This window comes from Trachemys scripta, chromosome 7 (assembly GCF_013100865.1).
Source record: "Trachemys scripta elegans isolate TJP31775 chromosome 7, CAS_Tse_1.0, whole genome shotgun sequence".
Lineage (NCBI taxonomy): Eukaryota > Metazoa > Chordata > Testudines > Emydidae > Trachemys > Trachemys scripta.
This window is the reverse complement of record NC_048304.1, coordinates 92806210-92830430: the sequence shown is the minus strand read 5'-3', so window position 1 is coordinate 92830430 and position 24221 is coordinate 92806210. Positions and strand designations below refer to the sequence as shown.

At 41.7% G+C, this 24221-nt stretch overlaps 1 protein-coding gene across 1 annotated transcript in view; it reads right to left on the bottom strand.

Annotated features, from left to right (window-relative positions):
- The window catches only part of KIF20B (kinesin family member 20B), a 75711-nt gene that overhangs the window by 38695 nt on the left and 12795 nt on the right, over positions 1-24221 (bottom strand). Inside the window, exons 6-16 of the mRNA XM_034776859.1 lie at positions 23838-23949; positions 23200-23271; positions 22962-23108; positions 21525-21687; positions 20248-20565; positions 19274-19413; positions 17789-17939; positions 16362-16587; positions 11179-11240; positions 3483-3602; positions 597-762 (exon numbers count right to left, since the gene is read on the bottom strand). Of these exons, the coding sequence (XP_034632750.1) occupies positions 597-762; positions 3483-3602; positions 11179-11240; positions 16362-16587; positions 17789-17939; positions 19274-19413; positions 20248-20565; positions 21525-21687; positions 22962-23108; positions 23200-23271; positions 23838-23949 (1677 nt within the window). The remainder of the gene's footprint in view (positions 1-596; positions 763-3482; positions 3603-11178; positions 11241-16361; positions 16588-17788; positions 17940-19273; positions 19414-20247; positions 20566-21524; positions 21688-22961; positions 23109-23199; positions 23272-23837; positions 23950-24221) is intronic.

The following is a 24221-nucleotide window of genomic DNA, read 5'->3' as shown; positions in this document are numbered from 1 at the left end:
CTTAATGCAGTTTCCAGCAGTAAAGAGATGTTTATGAGAAACACCAGATCCCAAAATGAATTTGAGTTTCACCGTTATCAGCTTTACATATTGTATATAGATTTTTACATGTCTCTGTACACTGACCTAATGAAACACCTTGCACAGAAGTGTGTACAGCACCTACATACTATATGACAGAATAGATCATAGACCACATTGACACTTCAGACAGTTTTAAAAAGAGCTTAGGCATGAAAATGCTAAGGTTTAAGAAGGTTAACAGCAAGCTTGGCAGAAAAACAACAGTTAAACATGCCAGTTGTAGGTAAAGTCCACTCTAACAGAAATATCTTGACTACATCAGAATTTGCAAATGTATTAGTAGACATAGCAAAGGGGAAGCAAGCCATCTAAAAGCAGTTTTTATTTTAAGATTTTAGAGGCAACACACAAGACAATGAAAATAAACAGTTACTTCCATTTAGCATTTAATGTTGCAGACTTTCTTCTCCTCAGACGATAAAGTTTACGAATTGCAAATTTTTGCTTTTGTTCTGGCATTGGAATCAGATTTTTTCGGAAGGCTCCCTGTTCGGCTGTGGTAGAAATGGTACCTTTCTTTGTAGGTGGCTCTTCCTCTTGGGTAGGCTTACTTTCAAAACAGCGTTTTCTTCCTACATCCAACACTTGCTTCACACTTTCACTAGACTGAGTGCCTTCTATTGTCCCATTGCTGTTGTCCTTTGCCATTTGTCTTTTAATGGTAGTTACAGTGTTGTCCTGTGTTTAAATAAAATTAGTTACCACCTGCCATTATACAAAACAAGCAGCCAACATGTTACAAGCAATAAATAATCTCAATTTAATATGAAAACAAAAAATGAGACAAAGCCATATAACAACATCTTCCTATAAGGATTTTTGTTGAAAAAAAGTCAGCTATGGGTTGCCTTTTCTGTGGGCAATAAAGAGGTGTACAATGTTTTGGAGTACAGAACACAGCACAAAAGGGGAAGAAAAGAAAAAGTACTAACAGATAATACACATGAATCAGAGGGATTATGTATTCCATTAAGAGAACAGTAATATGTGTCAAAAGCTACAGAAACCGTTTATTCCTTCAGAAAGCATTTGGGTGACTTTTACAAAATTTTTTTTACACTTTCTGTCATCTTCTCAAAAGTGAAAGTTCTTAGCAACAGTCTTAACCCTTCCTCCAATCAACAGTACTCTATGTACTTTCTAATTAGGTTAGAAGTGCCCATGATAAATATTAAGTCCAAAGGATAGTTTGGCAAATGCTTTAATTTCTGCTATGTACTATAAATTTGACCAAATATTAAGACCAGGCTGGCCAGAGAGTAGATATGTTGCAGTCTTATCTAAAAACTCCATGTGGTTATAGCACTTCATCTTCACACTATCATGTCATTAAATAAGACTGGTGGACAGACAAAGTTTTTTTTTTTTTTTTTTTTTTTTTAAATAGTTCTATACCTGTAGATCGGTCAGGTGTGAAAGCATGGTATGGACAGTTCGCTTTGGGGAAATTAATTGCAGAATGAGAAAATGACAGGAGCCATGTCTTGTGTAATCCTAAGAAGTTTTGAAGTTTAGGTATAACCCTCAAAAGTGGTCGCACTACTGAAAAGCTGAAGTGCAGGAATAAGATGAGTCAGTGTTAATTCGCATCCCCTAATGTACTTTATGGAATAAATCAAAGTGTGGAACTTGTAGAAAAAGTGGATGCTTATACATAATATAGCTGCAAACATAAGCTCATTTTAACATGCACATTGTATTTCTCTGGAAGATTGTTTCAGGCTAGTTGACAATTAGTGTGTGCATCAAAGTCCAGTAAGTCACTACTACCAATGTACTTATAGGCCCATACCATCCCAAAGGTATTCAGTGGTTATAGCCATTGTACATCACTACTAAGTCAGTCAACCATTTCAAAGGCAGGGAAGAAAAGAATGGTGGTGTAGAATGGGTAGCCAGGACCAATCTCATTCTGTATCTGAGTGGAGGGATGGTGATCAGGATACCTCTGGAATATCTGCTTCATCTCCAAACATTTCTGACCTCCTCTTCTCCTGCTTCCTCTACCTACATGCCCCCACTGAAACTTGGCTCTCAGTGCAACAACGTCTCTATTACTGCTCCTTCTCTCCCACACCGTAATCAAAAAGAATGACAGTGATGGTGCTGGGGGCTGCTGCTTTCCCTCCGTCTCTAACTCATTTCTAGCTATGTGCTTTTTCCTCTGAATTGCTCACCAAAAAAATCTCTTAAATCATCTATTGCTCCCCCTCCTCCCAAAGCTTTATTTCTTCTTCATTTCAGTCTCCTATTTAGTCTGACTTTGATAAAGTCATAACTCTAGCTTCCTGCCCACCACTTCTTTCTATCTTCAACTGTAGATTCATTCTCCTAAACAAAATGGCCACTCCGCAGACCTATCCCTCGGCCATCTTGGCTAATAGCCATCGATGGACCTAACCTCCATGAATTTATGTCATTCTTTTTTGAAGCCAGTTATACTTTTAGCCTTCATAATATCCCCTGGCAACAAGTTCCACAAGTTAACTGTATGTTGTGTGAAGAAGTACTTCCTTTTGTTCTAAACTTATCACTTTCATTGGTTTGTGTGTGATGTGAAGGGGTAAATAACTTCACTATGCACTTTCTCCAAACCATGTGTGATTTTATAGACCTCTATCATATCCCCCCTTTCTAAATGGAAGAGTCCTAATCTTTTTAATCTCTCCTCATATGAAAAGCTCTTCCATACCCCTAACCATTGTTGTTGCCCTTTTCTGTACATTTTCCATTTCTAATACATCTTTTTTAGGATTGGGCAACCAGAACTGCACTCAGTATTCAAGGTGTGGGCATACTATGGATTTATATAGTGGCATTAGGATATTTAGCATTGTATCTATCCCTTTCCTAATGGCTCTTAAAATTGTCAGCTTTTTTGACTGACGCTGCACATTGTGGATAATTCTTTGAAAACATCTGCTCAGTGACTCCAAGATCTCTTTCTGAGTGGTAACAGCTAAGTTAGACCCCATCATTTTGTATGTGTAGTTAGGATTATGTTTTCCAATGTGCATTACTTTGCATTTATCAACACTGAATATCATCTGCCATTTTGTTGCCCAATCACCCAGTTTTGTGAGAACCCTTTGTAAGTCGAAAACAGACTGCGAAGAGTTAACTATCTTGAGTTAAAAAAAATTTGTCTGCAAACATTGCCACCTCACTGTTTGCCCCTCTTTCTCCAGACCTTTTATGAATATGTTGAATAGCGCTGGTCCCACTACAGATCCTTGGGGGATACCGCTATTTACCTCTCTCCATTCTGAGAGCTAATCATTTATTCCTACACTGTTTCCCATCTTTTAACCAGTTATTACAAGCATTAAAAAAAAAAAAAAAAAAAAGAGTCAAATTAAGTTTTGTACATTTTAAGAAATGAAGAGCCGAAAACTTACATAGTCCTTTACTGTAGTTTCTAAATGGGATATTAAGTCCTGTAGTCTACTTATAACATCATCTTTTTGCTCCACAATGTGCATTAGCTCTTGAATCCGTTTATTCTGTGTCGTCATTTTCTTCAAGAAGAGAAAAGTTACATTTTTACTAGGTTTTAGATAACAGGAATCCATTGCAACTAGGGCTATTGATTAATGGTGTGATTAAAAGACTGCAATTAATCACAATTAATTTTGAATTAATCGCGTGAGTTAACTGTGATTAATTGCAGTCTTTTAATCACACCATTAAACAATAGAATACCAATTGAAATTTGTTAAAGATTTTGGATGTTTTTCTACATTTTCATATATATTGTATTCTGCGTAGTAACTGAAATCAAAGTTACTATTACAAATATTTGCTCTGTTAGATAGTATTTTTCAATTCACTTCAAACAAGTACCATCTTTGTCGTGAAAGTGCAACTTACAAATGTAGATTTGTGTTACATAACTGCACTCTAAAACTATACAATGTAAAACTTCAGAGCCTACAAGTTCACTCAGCTCTACTTCTTCAGCCAATTGCTAAGACAAACAAGTTTGTTTAAAATTTACAGGAGATAATGCTGCCCTCTTCTTATTTACAATGTCGCCAGAAACTGAGAACAGGCATTTACATGGCACTTTTGTAGCTGGTATTGCAAGGTATTTGTGTGTCAGATACGCTAAACATTCATATGCTCCTTCATGCTCAGAGGACATGCTTCCTGATGCTCGTTAAAAATATAATGCGTTAATTAAATTTGTGACAACTCCTTGGGGGAGAATTATAGGTCTCCAGCTCTGTTTTTCCTGCCTTCTGCCATATATTTCATGTTATAGCAGTCTCGGAGGATGACCCAGAACATGTTGTTCAGTTTAAGAACACTTTCACTGCAGATTTGACAAAAATGCAAAGAAGGTACCAATGTATGATTTCTAAAGTATAGCTAGAGCACTCGACCCAAGGTTTAAGAATCTGAACTGCCTTCCAAAATCTGAGAGGGACGAGGTGTGAAGCACGCTTTCAGAAGTCTTAAAAGAGCAACACTCCGATGTGGAAACTACAGAACCTGAACCACCAAAAAAGAAAATCAACATTCTGCTGGTGGCATCTGACTCAAATAATGAAAATGAAAGGACAGTTTCCTGTTCCATAACTGGCATTCTTCGAGATGTGTTGCTCCTGTCTATTCCACAGTGGTGTGCGTGCTCACCACATGCACTGGTGCCAGAAGTTTTTCCCTTAGCAGTACCCATACTGGGGGGGAGCACCACGGTGACCCCTGGAGTGGCGCCTGTATATTGCGCTATAAGGGGAGCCACGGGCTCCCGCCACCCTCAGTTCCTTCTTGCCGGACAACTCCAACAGAAGAGAAGGAGGGCAGGACGTGGAATAGACAGGAGCAACACATCTCTAAGAACGCCAGTTACGGAACAAGTAACTGTCCTTTCTTCGAGTGATTGCTCCTGTGTATTCTACAGTAGGTAATTCCAAGCAATATCTGTTGGAGGTGGGTAGAAGTTCACGATGATTCGGGACGAAGTACCGCCCTGCCGAACCCAGCGTCATCCCTAGACTGGGAGATGATCGCGTAATGCGAAGTAAATGTGAGAACTGAGGCCCAAGTGGCCGCCCCACAAATGTCCTGAATGGGGACATGGGTGACGTAGGCAGCTGATGAGACCTGAGCTCTCGTAGAGTGTGCCCTGACGATCAGTGACGGGGAAATCCCTGCCAGATCATAGCATGTGCGTATGCACGAGGTGACCCAGCGGGAAAGTCGCTGGGTGGAGATAAGCTGCCCCTTTGCCCGCTCGGCCGAGGCAATAAAGAGTTGAGAGGATTTCCGAAACGGTTTTAGTCTGGTGCAGTTAAAAAGCCAACGCCCTACGCACAGCGAGTGTGTGGAGGCGGCGTTCCTCATTAGAGGAGAAGGGGGGCTTAGGGCAGAGCATGGGGAGAAAGATTCTCTGCTCCATATGGAAGCAGGAGACCACCTTCGGGAGGAATGCCGGGTGTGGGCGGAGCTGGACTTTACCCCTATGAAAAACCACATAGGGAGGTTCTAAGGTTAAGGCCCTGAGCTCCGAGACACGTTGGGCCGATGTGATCACCACGAGGAAGGCCACCTTCTACGAGAGGTGCAACCAGGAACACATGGCCAGGGATTCAAAGGGGGGGCCCGCGAGACGGGACAAGAGCAGGTTGAGGTCCCATTGCGGCACGGGGAGCCTAGCGTACGGGAACAAACGGTCAAGACCCTTCAGGAAACGAGAAGTCATCTAGTGGGAGAAGACCGAGTGGCCTTGCACCCGGCAGGTGAAAGGACGATATTGCCGCCAGGTGCCCCCTGACTGAGGCAGGTGCCAGTCCCTGGGCCCTAAGGGATAAGAGGTAGTCCAGGATAAACTGGAGAGGTGTGGCGGAGGGGGAGACTCCCCGCTCACTCATCTACCTGGCGAACCCGGATCACTTTGCCACGTACGTCTGACGCGTGGACGGCTTCCTGCTTTTCAGGAGGACTCGCCTTACCTGCTCCGAACACCTATTCTCCTCATTCAGCCACGGAGCAGCCATGGTTAGGTGAAGCGCGGCCAGATTGGGATAGAGGAGGCGCCCCCTGTCTTGAGAGAGAAGGTCTGGGCGGAGCAGTAGCGCCCTCGGGGGGGCTGCCAAGAGGCATAGGAGGGGCCTGTACCAGTGCTGGCGGGCCCACGCCAGGGCTATGAGAATGACTCTCGCCTTGTCCGCTTTCTCTTTCTAAAGGACCTTGGCGATGAGGGGGAACGGGGGAAAAGGCATAGAGGAGCTGGCCCAACCAGCTCAGGAGGAACACGTAGGAGATCGCGCATTCCCCCACCCCTCCCCTGAAGCAGAACGGGGGGCAATGCCAGTTCTGGCGGGTTGCAAAGAGGTCGATCTGGGGAGCTCCCCACTCTTGGAAGAGCCGGTGAGTGACCTCCGAGTGGAGCGACCACTCGTACTCGGGGGAGAAGACCCTGCGGAGGCAATCCGCTTGCATATTGCGGACGCCCGGGAGGTGAGCCGCCTTCAGGGAGATATTGTGGGCTATACAGAACTCCCATAGGTTCAGGGCTTCCTGGCACAGGGCTAGGGAGTGAGTCCCGCCTTGCCTGTTGATATAGTACATGGCAGCGGTGTTGTCTGTGAGGACTCTGACCACCCTGCCGCGGAAGTGCGTGAGGAAAGCCATGCATGCCAATGGTACTGCCCTGAGCTCCTTGACATTTATGTGAAGGATCAAGTCCAGGGTCCACCACGTTCCCTGGGTTTGCGAGTCCCCCGTGTGGGCTCCCCAGCTGAGGTCCGAAGCATCAGACATCAGGTCTATGGACGGGTTGGCTTCCCTGAAGGGAACCCTTTGCAGCATATTGCTCGGGCAGGACGACCATAGGAGGGAACCCGGTATCGGGGACGGAACCATGAGGACCTTGGGAGAATTGGGAGGCCAGCCATATCTGGAGAGGCCTCATATGGAGTCTGGTATGGCAGATCACGTAAGTGCACACCGCCATGTGTCCCAGAATCCGAAGACACGCCCTCACCATGGTCACTAGGAAGGCCGTGACCGAGACGATGAGATCCCTTAGGGTCTTGAACCTGTCCGGGGAAGAGAAGCTGTGGCCCTCGAGGAGTCCAGAAGGGCCGCAATGAATTCTATGCACTGAACGGGCACCAATATTGATTTGGTCTCGTTCACGACAAGGCCTAGATCAGTGCATGTCAACAGGAGCAGCTCCACGTGGGACTCCATTTTGAAACGAGACTCTCCCTTGAGGAGCCAGTCGTCCGGGTACGGGAAGATTTGTACCCCCTACCGCCTGAGGTAGGCCGCCACCACAGACATACATTTTGTGAAAACTCTGGGAGCCATAGATAGGCCAAAAGGGGAGGACCGCAAATTGGTAATGGTCCATCCCTACCATGAATCGGAGGAAGCAACTGTGCCCCTCGAAAATATGGACGTGAAAATACACGTCCTGAAGGTCTAGGGCCACGTACCAGTCCCCCGGGTCCAGGGAGGGGATAATAGAAGCCAGGGACACCATGTGGAACTTGGAACGGGTTAGGAACCTGATCAGGTTGCGCAGGTCCAGAATGGCCCTGAGACCCCCTTTCGCCTTCGGGATCAGGAAGTATCGGGAGTAGAACCCTTTGCCCTGGAACTGAACTGGTACCCTTTCCACCGCCCTCAGGACACAGGAGGCGGACATCGTCCGGGTTCCCCGGGGCCATCACGGAGGGCGGGTGATTTGGTGGGGGTGAGGTGAACTGCAACACGTAGCCCTTGGAAATGGTACGGAGGACCCACTGGTCCAAAATTATGTGGGACCACGCCCTGAGAAAGGCAGACAATCGGTTGCAGAACACAAACTTTATTAATTGGGGGAGGTCTCCCTGGCAACAGGCCCTTGTCAAAGGCCACCTTGCAGACCTTGCCTCCCTGCAAATAGTCAAAACCGCCTCTTTCCCTGCCTCTTGCCCTTAGAGGGTCCAGGCTGAGGGGCAGAGCCGGACTGCCGCTGAGACAGACGCTTCTGGTCTCTGGGTCTTTTGTACGGGGGCTCATATCTGCTCCTCGCAGGTTGAGCCGCCAGAAGTGATTTGGCCTTGTCCTTAGCCGGAAGGACAGAGGCCCAAGGTCTGCAAGGTGGTGTGGGAAGCTTTCATCCCATGCAGCCTGACGTCAGTCTGCTCCGCAAAGAGTGCCTTGCCATTGAATGAGAGTTCCTCCATCAGAGATTGGGCCTCCGTCGACAGCCCGGACAACAGGAGCCACGACGCCCTGCGCATGGCGATTGCGGAAGCCATGGAGCTGGCCGCCATGTCAGCAGCATCTGACACCGCTTACAGGGCCGCTTTAGCTGCCGCCGACCTCTCTTCCACCAAAGCCTTGAAGTCCTTCCTGTCCCGGTCTGGGAGGAGCAGCTCAAATTTAGGCAGTGACTCCCACAGGTTGAAGTCTTACCTGCTCAGTAAGGCCTGATGGTTGGCTACCCGAAGCTGGAAACTAGCAGACGAATAAAATTTTCTGCCAAAGGAGTCCAGTCTCCCGGTGTCGGTTTTTGGGGGTGGGCGCGGGTTGGCCCTGACGCTCTCTGTGGTTTACCAATTCCACTACAAGCGAGTTGGGTGCCTGGTGGGAATAAAGATATTCGTGGTTCTTTGCCAGCACAAAGTATTTCCTCTTGGCCTTCTTGGAGATTGGGGCCAAGGGGGCGGGAGTTTGCCACAGTGAGTTCGAAATGTTGGCAATATCTTGGTGCAGAGGCAGGGCCATGCGGCCCAGTGCCAAGGGAGATAGGATGTTAAAGAGGGAATCAGAAGGACCCTCCATCTCCTCGGCCTGCAGCTGGAGGTTGGATGCCACCTGCTTTAGCAGGTCCTGGTGCGCCTTGAAGTCCTCCTGCAGGATCGATGGCGGAGGCACCACTATGGTGTCGTCCGGTGCCAGGGAGAGGGCCCGCACGGAGCCGGGCGCCTCGGTTGGTGTCAGGGCATCGAGACAGAGATCAGAGTCCTGGCGTGGGTCCGCCAACTCGTGACCTGCCAACTTGAACGGGCCTCCATTTGGGCTGGCACAGATGGCCGCGGTGCCCACTGGCACCACTGTCCTTGCCACGGGGTCCCCTGCCATTGGCTCGGCTGAGTGCGCGATAGTAGTATGTGTCCCGCCAGAACGGTGTGGACAGAAGATGGGTGGACTGGTGCCGAGGTTGCCGAAGAACGCTTGGTGCCCCGGGAGTGGTAGGAGCAGTGCCTGTGACGTCGTCTCCCTCGGGACGGGGATCTCGACGTCGAAGAGCGGTATCCATGCGACGAACTGCTTTGGTACCTGTGACGGCGACGTGAAGCCCGGTGCCCGGATGCTGAGGTACCCAGTGTGGAGCCTCTGGCGTGATGTCTAGTCGAGCGGGAACTGGGACGGGAACACCGACATCTGTCCCATTGAGAGCGGCTCCATACCCACGCCTCGCAGGTGAGTGTTCCTGGTGCCTCTCTCGGTGCCTAAGCTCGCTGGCAGGTGGCGTAGAGGGTCCCCGCGACTCCCGTCCCGACGGCGGCTTGGACGGTCTGGCTGGCATCAAGGGTGGCCAGGAGCTGTCAGAAGGGCGGCTGCTGCACGCCAAGCGGTGCGGGGAGCGATCCTTGGAGCGGGAACTGCAGCTGCCCGGAGAGGTCTGGTGGGCACCCAAAGGCGTCGACGGCATCCGTACTGGTGGGGATGCCTGGGCTGACGGTACTGGGCTGCTCTGCTCCACTCCACGAGAGTCGGAGCTCTTGAGCCCAGGGATCGAGGGCTGCCCAGCACAGGACCAACCTCCCTCTTATCCTTATCGTGGTGTTGTTGCAAGGCCAGGCCCTTCCCTTGCTTTTTGGAGGGAGAGCGGCGCCGACTGGTCGAAGGGGCCTCGCTACGTACCAACGATGCAGCAACTGGTGCCGAGTCCGATCTGCGTACCGGCCTTGGGGCCAGCACCGACTCCATCAGGAGAGCTCGAAGTCTAAAGTCTTTCTCGTCCTTGGCTTGAATGACCTGCAGCTCCTGCAACGGTCACTAATGCGAGTCTCACCCAGGCAGCGAAGACACTCAGCGTGAGGGTCGCTCCTGGGCATAGAACGGTGACAAGAGTCACACTACTTGAAGCTTGGGGCACGGGGCATGCCCCGAGCCCACTCTAACAACTGAAGAATAATCCACGAACGGTACCACCAAGATCGAGAAGAAGGGCTGCAGCAAAGCTGGAGCACAAAGTTCCGACTACCTTCATTGGTGGCAAGAAGAAACTGAGTGTGTGGGGAGCCCGTGAATCCCCTTATAGCGTGACATACAGCACGCATACCTACTGTGGAATACACAGGAGCAATCACTCGAAGAAGAACATGCGTCAATCCGCATTGCTTTGGATTGTTATTGAGCAGAACCAGTCATCAGCATGGACGCATGTCCCCTGGAATGGTGGTTGAAGACTGAAGGGACATATGAATCTTTAGCGCATCTGGCACATCAATATCTTGTGACGCTAGCTACAATAGTGCCATGAGAACGCCTGCTCTCATTTTCAGGTGACATTATAAACAAAAAGCAAGCAGCATTATCTCTTGAAAATGTAAACAAATTTGTTTGTCTGAGCGATTGACTGAACAAAAAGTAGGACTGAGTGGCCCTGTAGGCTCTAAAAAAATTATGCAGTTTTGTACATAATTCTACATTTGTAAGTTCAACTTTCATGATAAAGAGATTGCACTACAGTACTTGTATTAGGTGAACTGAAAAATACAAAAATTTGTTTACAGTGCAAATACTTGTAATCAAAATATAAAGTGAGCACTGTACACTTTGTATTCTATATTGTAATTGAAATCAATATATTTGAAAATATAGAAAACATCCAAAAATATTTATATAAGTAGTATTCTATTATTGTCTACGGTGCAATTAATTTTTTTAATTGCTTGATAGCCCTAATTGTAACATTACTCCAAATCTTTTGCACTCAAAACATGCAATGAGAAACAAACCATAATAGTGCTAGGTCTATTCAGTTAAGCACACTATGAAATCAGACATTAAGCTATTGTAATTTTGTATGTTAGTTTCAGTGAATTTATTTCTCTTAAAAAGAAAAAAAAAAAAAGGAGTTACCTCAGTAGCTTCTTCAAGTTGTTGAGCAGATTCACTTAATTTAATCACCTGCATTTCAAGCTCTGTAATCAAATAGAGAAACTGGTTTGCATTACATAGACTGCAAACTAGTAGTTCATTCACTAAGTTGGAAAAGTCTTTCTATAATAAGGTTTTAGTCATTTGCCAATAATTGAGATACACTGAGACTATTCCCCACAGTTTGATTTAGCAATCTAAAATATTTTTTGATTTTCAAATGAATAATTTAAATAGTTTGGAAAAATAAATGCATATATTTCAACCAAAACGATCCAATAATTGCACTTTAAGCAAAAGGGTGGCTTCTTCCTGTAAGCCTGCTCACTGAGCCCTGCTCAAAGCAATAACTTTAATATCAGAGACCTTAATACATTAATGAGGATTGTAATTTTTTCACTCTCCAATATAGGAAAGCTACCCCTCCGCCATGAAAAAGGCCACCAAACCCACAAGTGGTTAAGTGAATGAAATCCAGATGTATGTGTTTCTCACACACACGCGCCTTTCAGTTCTGGAAATAGGACCCAATAATAGAGTGTGGAGTCAGCTTAGATAAGCCCACTTGTGTCCTGAGATACTGATTCGCTTGCTTATTTGTTTTTCCAGCCTCTAACCTGTTAGGAAAGTTTCAATAATACCAAGTGTGCTGAAAATACATTACTAATGCTGATGCAAGCTAGACAGGAATGAAGGTTTTTTTTTTTTTTAAAAGGACAAAGTTATAGATTTCCACAGATTTCCTCTATTTTGATGCAACCAACAGGAGCACAAACTCCTTCACAAGCAGAGATTTTAGGGTAGATATCTGAATCCACAATTTTAAAATGTTGTAAGAGAAAGAACCACCTCAATATTAAAACCAACATCTTTTCACCCTCTTCCTCACAGTTCAGCTTTTCTGTCTTGATTATTCAGGTTGACTAAACAATGGAAAGGTTTTTATAAAACTTCTCCAATCTCCTCCCTCCTTAGAGTGGTTCCATTTCTTTATTAAGTTTAAAACGTAGTCATTTTGGTTTTTAATGTTTAGTGCCTCTGCAGAGTGAGCCTATTGGAAAAAAATGCTATTCTATGTTGATCAGAGAGTCCTCTTGGTGCTCATTGCAAGATTTAGAATTTACAGTAGTTGGATGTAAATGTAGAAAGTCCTCCTGAAAGTGCTGAGTGTTACTGGGAAGGCAAGTCATATGTAAGCACGGATGTGACGCTCCATATTCTTTATAGACATATACGGATTGTATAAATATGGCATAATTAAGATACATGAGCTGTCTTCCATAAAATATAAGGTATCATTGGAAAGGTTACGATTTACTGGATGTGATTCTCCTATTTGTCTGCATGTATCATTTCTGTATCTGGAGTTAGGAATATTGACTATGTAACAATTACAACTGTGGTTATACTTGGAGACGCCCACCAGACAGTAAGCAAAGAGCCTTAATAGGCCATTAGGAAAAAGACAATGAGTCTTCAAAGATGTGGATCCCCCATCTTCCAGGACTTACTTCCTGTGGACACTGCAAATAAACCTGGTTTCATGGTTGCTTTGACACTGCAAGGTCAGGTGATAATGTCACCTGGTAAAAAGTACCACCTTGAACACTGCTTGTATTTTTCCACTAGAAACAAAGGCTTCCCGCCTTATGTAAATTCTATTTAAGGCTGAAGAGTAAGGCAAACAGGACTCTTCTCCATTGCCTTCCTGCCCAAGAAGACAGACAGTTGAAAGTACTTGAAGAAACAAAAGAACTGAGCTGAGGGAAAGGCAAAGGCTGAGTCCAGGCTAAGACAGGAGTCTAGTCTGTAAAGAGAAGTAACTGGAACTCTAAGCTACAAAAACTTTGCAACTTGCCTAAAAACATTTAGGGTGAGAAATTATGTTTTGTAACCAGTTTCTTGAGTGTATTAAGCCTAGTTTGCCTGTTTTGTTTTATTTGCTCAGTAATCTGCTTTGTTATGTTTGTTATCACTTATAATCACTTAAAATCTACCTTTTATAACTAATAAACATGTTTTTGTTTGTTATAAAACCCAGTTTGTGAAATTTATAATGGGTGGGGTGGGGGGGGGGGTGCAAGAAGTTGTGCATATATTTCTTCACATTGAGGGAGGGGGGAAATTTATGAGCTTATGTTGTATAGCTGTCTCTACAGCACAAGACAATATTTTTTGGGTGTACTTTCTAGCGGTGAGCTGCACTAGAGTGCTGAGCAATTTTCTAACTAAATCTTCCCATTAGAGAGCTGCTCAAAGACTGCGTGCAATTCTACAGCTGGTGCGTCCCTACCTGTGTGTGTGCTGCTAGAGGCCGAAGAGCCTGATTCAGCAAATCAGGGAGAGGGAGCCCAGGCTAGTGGAGCGGGCAAGCTCAGTGAAACCCCACTATATCAGATAGCATGCTGGACTGGGGGTCCATACGTAAACAACCTCAAGCCAACCAACCAAGAAACTGATTGTTGCATAAAAGAAAAAAAACTGAAGTTCCACAAGATGCTTTAGGACTGTGTTAAGTGTTACTTTAGCAAGTTTTAGATATGGTGCTGAACTGTCCTCGGTCATCAGTTTAGGATGATTGCACCTGTTCTGATTTTTCATTTTAGTACTCTGCCACTTGCTCAGACAGCTAAGTACTTTCTCTGCATCATGGATAGCATCTTCAGCAACTTGGACACAATATTCTATGGTTTTCTTTTCAGACACAGAATTAATAAGGTATCGTGTACTTAGTTCTTTTTGTGTTATGCTTCTAGCCATTATTGTACTCCTGGGAGAATTCTGCACTACCGCACGTGCATAATTAATGAGCCATGCATACTTTTAATGTTTTGTGCAGAAAAAAAAAAAATCTTTCTGCTGAAATGGGAGTGCAGACACAGGGCACAGAGACACATCGGGATGGGATACAGAGCCACATAGGGATGGGTAGGGGTGTGAGAGTGGGGGTGGAGGGACACATCGACAGGGGGTGCAAGGACATATGGGGTTACAGGAACACACGGGGACAGGGGCAGATATGCCTGACTGAATGGGAGAGGCTAGGGGTCTGCATGGAGACGTTCCCTAAAAATCCCTCCCCGCCGGAACAAACAAACAAAAACAAACCACATTCCATACTTTTCCCACCCATACCCAACAACCCATCAAGTTCACACCCAGACTCCTTCCCAGCAATTTACTTCCCTCTCCTTCAGCTCCTCCATTAACCCTGACTCCCCCAAGACTTTGACCTGCTTCTGAGAGGTGTGGGAAATACGGTTCTGTATTCTAGTTTAAATGGAATTACTACTCATGAGTTCTGTATTAATATGCCTAGTAAGGGATCTATTTGTCAAAAAAAATTCCTGATTCTTTTTTGTTGTCTGTATTGTTACAGACATACTTGCTGACAGGTATTTTGAAATAAATGACCAAAAATAATTGAAACTGGTGCGATTATATGGTGTTATTTCGACAACTTAAAAAAAAAAAAAAGAATTTTCAAATATCATGCGCAGAATTTAATTTTTTTGGCATAGAATTCCCCAAGAAGTAATTATATTCCTCATTTTCGTTCTTCCTTTAAAATTTTCATTTATTGCTTCCCTTTGCAGCAGTCAGCAATAGACCTGCAAACTCAAATATGTTTGCTTTGGCATATTTGGGGTGAAATGCTCTAAATTTCTCATGATGTGCCACACTGCAGGTGATAGCATAAAACAAACGAAAAGATTACAACTTCCCAACTTTCTGGCAATTCTTGATTGCTCTTGCCATTTTGGGAGCAAAGAGAATCAGATACTGCTTAACAGAGCTATGTTGAATGCTGGTGAAAAGCCCAGAATTGGGACGGAAAAAAATCAGACACTACATCAACATTTCAATGACAAATTGTGGCAATGAGAAAATCTCTACCAAGTTTCAGTAAAGGGCATATTGATCTTTAATCCAAAGTAATCTCTTTTTCTGTATTTTGTTCAGAGGATTTGTATCCTTTTGGCTAACAACTATTTGTTTCAATGTTTTATTTTGAAGAATTCTATTTGCATTGTTTGTGGCTACGTAATCACGTGTTTCCAATCACATTCAACTTTAGAGCTGGTGAATTAGTAGTTCACACACTGATATCTAGTAATCATTAAATATTAATAATTGGTTTCCAGTATATAATCAACAGCTTTCATATTTACTAGTTAGAATGAGGAAGTAGTGAATTCACACCAAGAACTGAGAAGATAAGCTAACTAGATTTATCATTAATATATGCCCTACATACAATCCAGAAGCTTCTAGAATTTAGCAAATCAATTCCCCCTAACAGTTTATAAACTCCCCATCTTCAGCATTCAGTGAGTTGATTCCACCCACTAGCTAGTCACTCCACTCATTTCTAGAGGAAAAATAGTACTTTAGACAGTTTTGTTTCCCAATGGCAGGCATGTACTCAAGCTTTTATTTATTTTTTTTTTTTTTGGGGGGGGGGGGGGAGAGAAGAGAAGTGGGGGAGGGGCGTTAATTTTTTTTCCATTCAGGCTAAAAGTAGACAAGACAAAAATCCCCTCAAATAGAGATTGTGGTCAAGTAATTACTTCAATGACAAGTTGAAAAAACTAAACATGATAAAAAGTTTTAAAGCCACTAGATTTTCTGGAATAAAAAAAAAAGTTTCATAAACTGGATTCATACTCTGAGAATTCTACTATACTTATATTGCAAGGCACTAGTTCTCTTGTGAGATTATTCCTCATTGAAAGGTAATTGAAATTACTGTATTTTATAGGTAATTAGAATGTATGCTGTGCATGCTCTTAAAAATGTGAAATCAATAAAAGTCATATTAAAAAATTCATCCTACAGTTAGAAGACATTTTAACTTGAATAAGGCTGCATCTTTTCAAATTAAGTAATAACTGAACTGTTCTATAATTTTTAAATAATTGTTTTCTTAAAACTAACAGTTTGGTGGTTTGGTTGAGCTTAAAATAATGTAATAAAAATGAAGGTAACATCCAATTTGATCAACTAGAAAGATCACAGTATGGGCAGATGGTAACTAGTTTGTATTAAAGTGTAAATATTAAACTTAAGCAGGTTAAGATATCCAGTCCACTTAATTCGTTAGGACTTAACATATTTTCCAAGTCTCCATTAGTTTAGAATCTCTCTTATTTTACCCCACTCACCTTTAGTTTTCTGTGTCAGCTCTTCTTTGATTTTAGTTAGCTCAACAGTAACTTTTCCCAGTTTTTGTTCAAGCCAAGCAATAGCTTCTTGTGGGTCTTCTAGGGATAGAATATACCTGTGAGCTTCTTCTGCCTGCTTCTTAATATCAGTGACATCATCTTGCAGAAAATTAATAATGCCCTCGAGATCAATACAGTTCTCAGGAGCTACATTATTGCCTCCTTCCTAGAAAGGAAGTGAAAAGTGCTTTATGGTTATTTAGCAATGGCCTAAAATTGCTAAATCAGCTTGTAACTGCTATAATAGAACCCTAGGTTCTCTTGGCAAGTCTTAGTATAGCTATCCTTCCTATGGACAGTTGGAAAAACTCATGAAGTTGTTCATGAAAGATAAAACCTCGGAATTCCCAGATTTTAATCCCGACTGATGCCATCTTGCACTTTGGGGATAATATCTGCCTTCCTCTTTTTTTTTTTACAGCACTTAAAAGCAAGGGTAAAATTTTCTGTTATACTGATATAAATCCAAGTAACAGGAGAATTTTGCCTATAAACCACAAAGAAGTATTGTATCTTGAGTTGGGAGAATGTGGAATATAAACACACCAAGTGAACAGTCTGTCAATTTCTGAATTATTATTAACTAGTGTCTGGAAATCTTAATATATTTTTGTAAAAAGGTAAAAATAGAAGAGTTAAAGATACAGCTTTTTTAAAATTAAGGTGAAAAACAAGGGGAAGTAGAGGTTAGAATAATAGGATGACAAAAAACTTCAATATCCTGTCTTGTGCCAAAAAACAAACATCGGGGCCTAATTATACCTTAGACACATATGCTACTCCCATTGCTTGAAATGTGCACACAAATCTTTTTTGAAAAGATTTTTAGGTTCTTATAAATATTCAGTGTGAGTAGCCTAAAGTCACCTGAAATAGGTATGTGACTGAAGTTAAACAAAGTTAAATTCATATTAGATTCTACTATAAGCTATAAACGCATCCAACTTTTTAGCACACAAAGCCCAAATTTTAGAACCTGAACTACTTACTTTTCATCTTATAGTGCACATCTCTAAATTTTCATCCCTTGAAAAATCCCCAAAATAGATCTTGAGAGTTCTTTAATGACAAGCTAAAAGGTACCGACCTCTAATATAAGAAATAAGGTCTACCCTACTTGGAACAAGAATTCTTGAAGTCACCACTACATCCATTCCTCTCCATCATTGTAGAGACTACTAAATAGTCTCTACAATGATCACAAATACTCTTTTAATGCTTTTATACTACATCCATTCCTTGGCAACTGGAGTCAGTTTATATTAATATCCAACCATGAGAAGTGCTCATCCCTTAACAGTAGGTTAGATACAAGTACAAAGCCAGATTTTTCAACAATGTAGGGGTGGGGGTGGGGGGAGAATTACCAGCATTCCAGCTCTTTCATTACAATGGGAATCTTTTATCTCCTGTTCTTCATCCAGGTTTTTGGCACATTCATTTACCAAATCCTTGTAGATTTCCAAGCGTTGTTCAGAAGCTTCTTCTAGCAACTCTCGTTCATGAGAAAGGCATTGCCTGTATTTAAAGAGTTCTAATGCTAGAAATTACTTTAATTATTATAATAAACAAAGAATGTTAATGAGTCTGACACTACACTTTGACTGTCAGAACCTGGGTATTCTCCCATGCTTGTTCATTTTGTGAACTAGGTTAATTTTACGTTACAGCTGCTCTTTCTAACAAAGATCACAAGTGTATATTAGCCTTGCATTCAGAAACCGTTCGGTAACTAAAAATTATGAAAAATATTTATACAGATCAAGGATTTCACAAGGTTTTCTGAATTGTGCATCTTACTAGAGGTAAACTGTACACTAAATTTGTGTATATTTTTCATCAGACATTCAAGCAGCTTTTGAGCCTCACATACCAAAATTACTTATAGCGTGGTAGTGCACTCTGTATGCCCTCCTCTTGCATGGAACATATCTGCATTTGATACAGGGATTGGAATTTACAGATGTCTAAAGTCTATCCCAAATCATGTCAAAGTTTCATTACTTAGTTCCAGACGTCTAGAATTGACACATTTTATTGTTCTGGAAAGCATTTATATTGGACCATCAACTAGAGTACATTTGCAAGAGGTTTTCTTCCTGTAATTTTAGCAGACAGTGCAACAGGCAGCTATATAGCTAGAACTTTACATCTAAAGCCACTGAAAACATTCATCATCTTCCCAATTAGATGGCATTCATTTTTTGCCTAGATAGTGTGAGAGATCTTAGGACTTCAGAATTGTCATTTGTCTTTCATTGTTCTCACCTTTCAGTGGTTTAAATCAGTCAATACAGAACACTGGGTTTTTTATTTTTGTTTCATATAAAGTTTAGATACAATACATGTTGCTTTCACAGCAAGTGGTTAATGTCAACTTGGGTATGGGGTTTGACCTAGCTTTGGCAGGTAAAAGGACTTCAAAGTAAGAAAGCTGAGGGGAAAGATCAGAGCAGTCAAAAAGAATTTGTAATTCTTTCCTTTTACAAAGAATCTTAACCAATGTAATTTTTAAGAGAGGTGTGGGGAGGAGAACTCAATTTTATTTGAGCAAATCCAGTTTGACATGTTTTCTGAGAATGGGTTTAAGCTAAAACAAAGAGTCACTTATATTGGACACTGGAATAAGAGTGTCCACACAGGGTGGAGGTGCGGGAAGGGGCAGCTATGTTAAACTTCCCCAACACTAAGTATTTGGCTTTTATTTTATTATTTCATTTTACCTGCAACTGTAAAAGATACAAAAAATATTTACAACCTACAGGCTAAGATTAAACAGGCTAAGATTAACAACAGTGTTAACTATGTACAACTAGAAGACTATAAAGAAACCTAAGCAACTGATAACTTACCTGAAATCTGTTTCCCGTTGAGCAAAATACTGAGTAAATTCTTGTGTGACTTCTTCACGAATTTTTAATTCCAGGAGTAACTTATCTTTTCTCTCATTGATCAACTTGCTTTTCAAGTCTTCTATTATATTTAGTAGTCTCTACAATGATCACAAATACTCTTTTAATGCTTTTATAAAGGAAAGTTTTCAGAAAGATTATTTCTTAATCACTGCTCCAAGAATAAAAGGTTCTTCAAAGATGAGAATGTTTGTTCAGATTTCTTTTTGAAATGTGAGCAACTATTGTGTCCAATTCTGCTACCCATTATCGGAAAAACAGGAGGATTGATAGATAGATTAAATGTTGGTAAATTGCTGTATCAGTGCTAACCATCAATATTGTATATGTATGTACACAGAACAAGCATGTTCAAGAATCCAAAGAACATTATAATGTATTATATCAACTGTTAGAAAAATTTTCTAAGAAAGATTGGAATGATTTATCTGTTCAAAACAAGATTAAAATCTAGAGTTTTAAACAGTATATTTTTAAAATAGACATTGTTTCTCAAGGAGCATTAGTTGGAGAATATATCACAGCACAATACAACCCAATGCAAGAGTGGTTTCCAAATCTAATATTGTCCCAGATTAAACCGATTAGCATGCTGAAGCATAGAAGAAAGTTTGCTTCCAGAGATCTTGCATGCATAGAATAGAGGCATAAAGGATTTTTTATATTACTGAAGTCTACAGCTTGCCCATGCTATAAATACAGTACACTGAGAAGAGTTCCATTTACACAGACTTTCAGTAACGGGTGCACCCAAACTAAATTATGCCCAAATCCGAACTTAAAAAAGCCATTTTTACACAGTTTTCCGCAACAGGCAGCATGCTTCAGTCCCCCACAAATATATTATACCAAGGATGCCACCTACCCATCAAAAGTTATATTGTAATGACTCTGAAAGCATTCCAGGTACATACCAGATACTCTTCTTTTCCAATAATTACTTTATTTTCCTCCTCCTCATTTGGCATCTCTTTTGCCATATACTCCTCCTCCTCCTCATTTGGCATTTCTTTTGCCATATCATGTTCCTCATGTGTCTCATTGTTATCCACAGTTAAATCATCATCGTCATCTTCTATCACGTCTTCCAGGCTCCTGTCCCAAAGTACAGTGGCTCTTTTTCTTGCTACCTGCATTTTAGTGTCAGCATTATTTATGAGAGACACTTCTCTTGCAGACTTCTGGACAAATGGCTGCTCTTGGGGAGCATTAGAAGTGTCTAGAACACAAATCTGTTGAGGGAAAGAGGTCGTCAATTATTTGTTAGACACTGGTTTAGAGAATACTAAGCACTTATGGAGGTAGCCTGCAGCCATGGCTATCAGTTAGCATACAACTGGGGGCTGTACTTCATTCTGTTGGCATGCCCACTTGCAGTTACCACACCTGAAATTTTCTGCCACACTACAAAACAGGAGTACTTTTGAAGTGCAGAGAAGAGCAGGAATCATGCAGAAACTGCACTGTTTTGAGACCCAGGATTCTCCTAGAATGAAGCACTGGAGACTGGCTAGAGGGACAAAACTACTTCAGGAGTGGGGTTGCTAATTCCTTTGACATAGAAGAACTGCTGCTATGTTATTTTGTCCAGAACAGTGGGAGACTGTCTCAGGAGCCAAAGGCAGCTTGTCCCTTTTGCAGAGTCAGACTGCAGTTAGTGCTGGAGAGTAAGTAAGTAACTCCCCCCAGAGATTGGAGGAATTAGAGAGGGAGAAAAAAAATCTGATGTACTTCTCACCACATGCCTGCTGAGAACAAGTAGCTTATAATCAATAAGAACAGGGTGAGATGTTTGCATTATAAATATGAATGTTTAAAATTTCTGTATCAGGTCAGAGATAGGACGAGCCATGTGTGTGAAGTTTGGAATTTCTAGGGATTATGGTTCTCTAGCTGGCAGAGCCCAAGAGAGCATTATAATCACAACAGCTTTTTGTAAAGATTCTTTTTTTTAAATGTTTCCTTCCCAAAACTATTAAGTATTTCAACCAGGAAAGATTACAGAACATTTAATTTGATCATGAGAAGACAAATTTAGAGACAAAATTCAAAAAACCCACTGAAGTATGATATGGGATGGATTTTAGAGACTTGCAAGTCTAAATTGTACAGATATGGAACTACTAAATTATCTCCATAATGTAACTTTGAAGATTTTAAAAATAAAGCTACGAAGTTATAGTGCACTTACTTTTTGGGCAATTGCTGAGAACTTTAGAACATTGAGGGTTTCGTCATATGCACCAGCACACTGGCTGATGTTTACTATCATATATACCTTCCCTTTTCCACTAAAAAAGCCTTGAAGGAAGTGAGTTAGTTTACTTTCCCGAAATGGTATGTGCAGCTGCAGCCTAAAAATAATACCAAAGTTAAATACATTCCAGTTCAGTAGGGGAAAAAAAAAGCCTCAGTCATAACATTTCAATCTGCAATTCCTGAATTCTTTAACAGTATAAAAACGGACCACATTAGGTCTTAGAAATTTAAGCATTAAAAATGTGTTAGAATGATAGTAAGCTATCACACTTTTAAAGATTCTACTTCATACAGGTATTTTTAGTACCTCTCCCATTACTGTAAAATTAGAGAAGGATTCTTGGTTTGCTGCATGTACTGGACAGCACTTTGTATTTAGCCAGTTTCACTGTTTCTCCTGTGTAGTCTGGTTGTGTGGATCTCCCACACGGTAATGAGGATGAGCGTGCGGAGGGGAAAAAAAAAAAAAAAAAAAAAAAAAAGAGTTGTAGAATCACAAGAGTGCAGGATGCTCAGGAGCAGGTGTATCATCTGAAGCTTTTTGTGTGTGTGTGTGTGTGTGTGTGTGTGTGTGTGTGTGTGTGTGTGTGTGTGTGTGTGTGTGTCCTTTAAAAAAAATGGCTGGATTTCTAATTGATGGTGTCTCCCTAGTGCAGAGCCAACATGAGGCCTATGCACCACTTACTCCCTAGTTTGAGGGCGTATGAGGAACTTAAGTGGTACACGGGCTTTATGCTAGCCCTTTAGATAAAGAGTAATGGATTGATGTAAAACCATTGCAATGTGGTATGGTGTCCAGAGATATCTATTAATTATAGCCACAGCTGTCCAAGGGCAGCTGCTCTCTGCACTGTCCTAAGGTTGAAGATTCCTTTCTATATTTAGAATTTGACCTACTGCTAGATGCAGTCCTCCCCCCAATCCATCTTCTCTGCTGAGAACATCTGGTGCTTCACCAGCCTGGCCTGTACCTTAATGCTGGTCCTAACTTCCAATATCCAAGCACCAGCAGACAAGTGTACAGCTCGGGAAGAGTGTAGGGGTTTCCTGCCACAAAGCTTGGTTTACAAATAAATCAGTCAGTCATGGAAGACTAAGCAAGTTTATTCAAATTCCTACATATTTTGAATAATCAGAATGAACAGGAAAAGGTCTGAAAAGTGTATTAACTGGTACATTTTCAAAAACTACTCCTTAGTGTGTTTAATCAGACTTCCCAGAAATCTTGCACATTTGGGCTGAAGAGTGGGAAATTTATCAAACTGCTTTTTCTACCATAACTACAGTTAACATTTGTGCTACATGTAGAAAGATAAATAATTTGTGGCTTTATAGAACAGCTAAAGGTAACCGTTATAGTAGCACCTACTTTGACTGTTGACTGTTCTTGAGTGCATTGATGCATTTGCCTAGAATCAGTAAAGAGGTGTTAATATTTCCACTCTCTTTCAATCTATCACCTTCATTGCGCGTCTTGGTACATCTCTCTGAGCCAGCAAGATCACAGAGCGCCAATCTGAAAATACAGATTAATAGTTATTTTGCTTTTCAGGCGTTTTGAAGTCAGCAAAATTAGTGTTAGCTTTGAAATAAACACAATCACTTACTCACTGACTCGTGTTACATTAGGTGCTTCGGAATCTTCAATCTTTAACATTTTAACAGTGAATATGCTGTGACTAAAAGATAGATACAATTTTTAAAAAAACTGGACTAATTTCAATGCTACTTAAATTCAAAATATTTTAGTCTCTATAATGCCTGTGTGGGGAGAATTTCATGATTGAAGATATACTGTAACATGAAAAATTACCTTAACACCCTGAATGTGTGTTTATGAGAACATACACTTGAGACCTAAATGCAGTCTTTTTTTAATTGTTCAAACAGGCAAAGGAGCAGACTATCCCCACACCCAACATTCTATTTATTATTAGAAGCCTGAGGACTTTTCAAACCCCAAATGAGACTGGAATATAAAGGCAAACAAACTTAACAGCTAAATGCCTTACCTTCAAGGAAGGCATTTCAGCAAAAGGTGCTTAATTCTTACGTAGGTCAATCTTATTGCAAGATTTGAGCGAAAATTGCAGTTTTTGTTCACTATTACAGTAGGTCAAATCCAGAAGATAAAAGTCTGGACTCTCCCATCAACACAAGCTCCACAGAGATTTTAAAAATTGGCCCGCGTGGTTTTTGTGTTCTACTACCGTATATTGAACAATATCAATAACAGTTCTCTCACCTTCTGCTGGAGTAAGTATTCAGTTTTGTGCAAGCAATACTCTGGTGCTTCAACCCGAGCTTCAGAAGTTTAAAAGCTTCTTTGGAATCAGAAACCTGAATCCACTGTAGATCTTGAAAGGAAATACCAAGACATCATATTTAATGGGCCATACATTATTTAATACATATATATTTTGATTAGCACTAGAATAATACTTTCATTTAGACTGCGTTTCTGCTTTAGCAGGCCCTCTTGTGAAAATGGCAATCACACTTGACAACTCTTCGCAATCAATGGAATCAATCTTGAAAAAGTCATTGATCAGTATTTTGAGTCTACAAAATAATGAAACCCATATTGATAAATGCAACAGTCTTTGTGAAATCACCACAAGAGAACTTC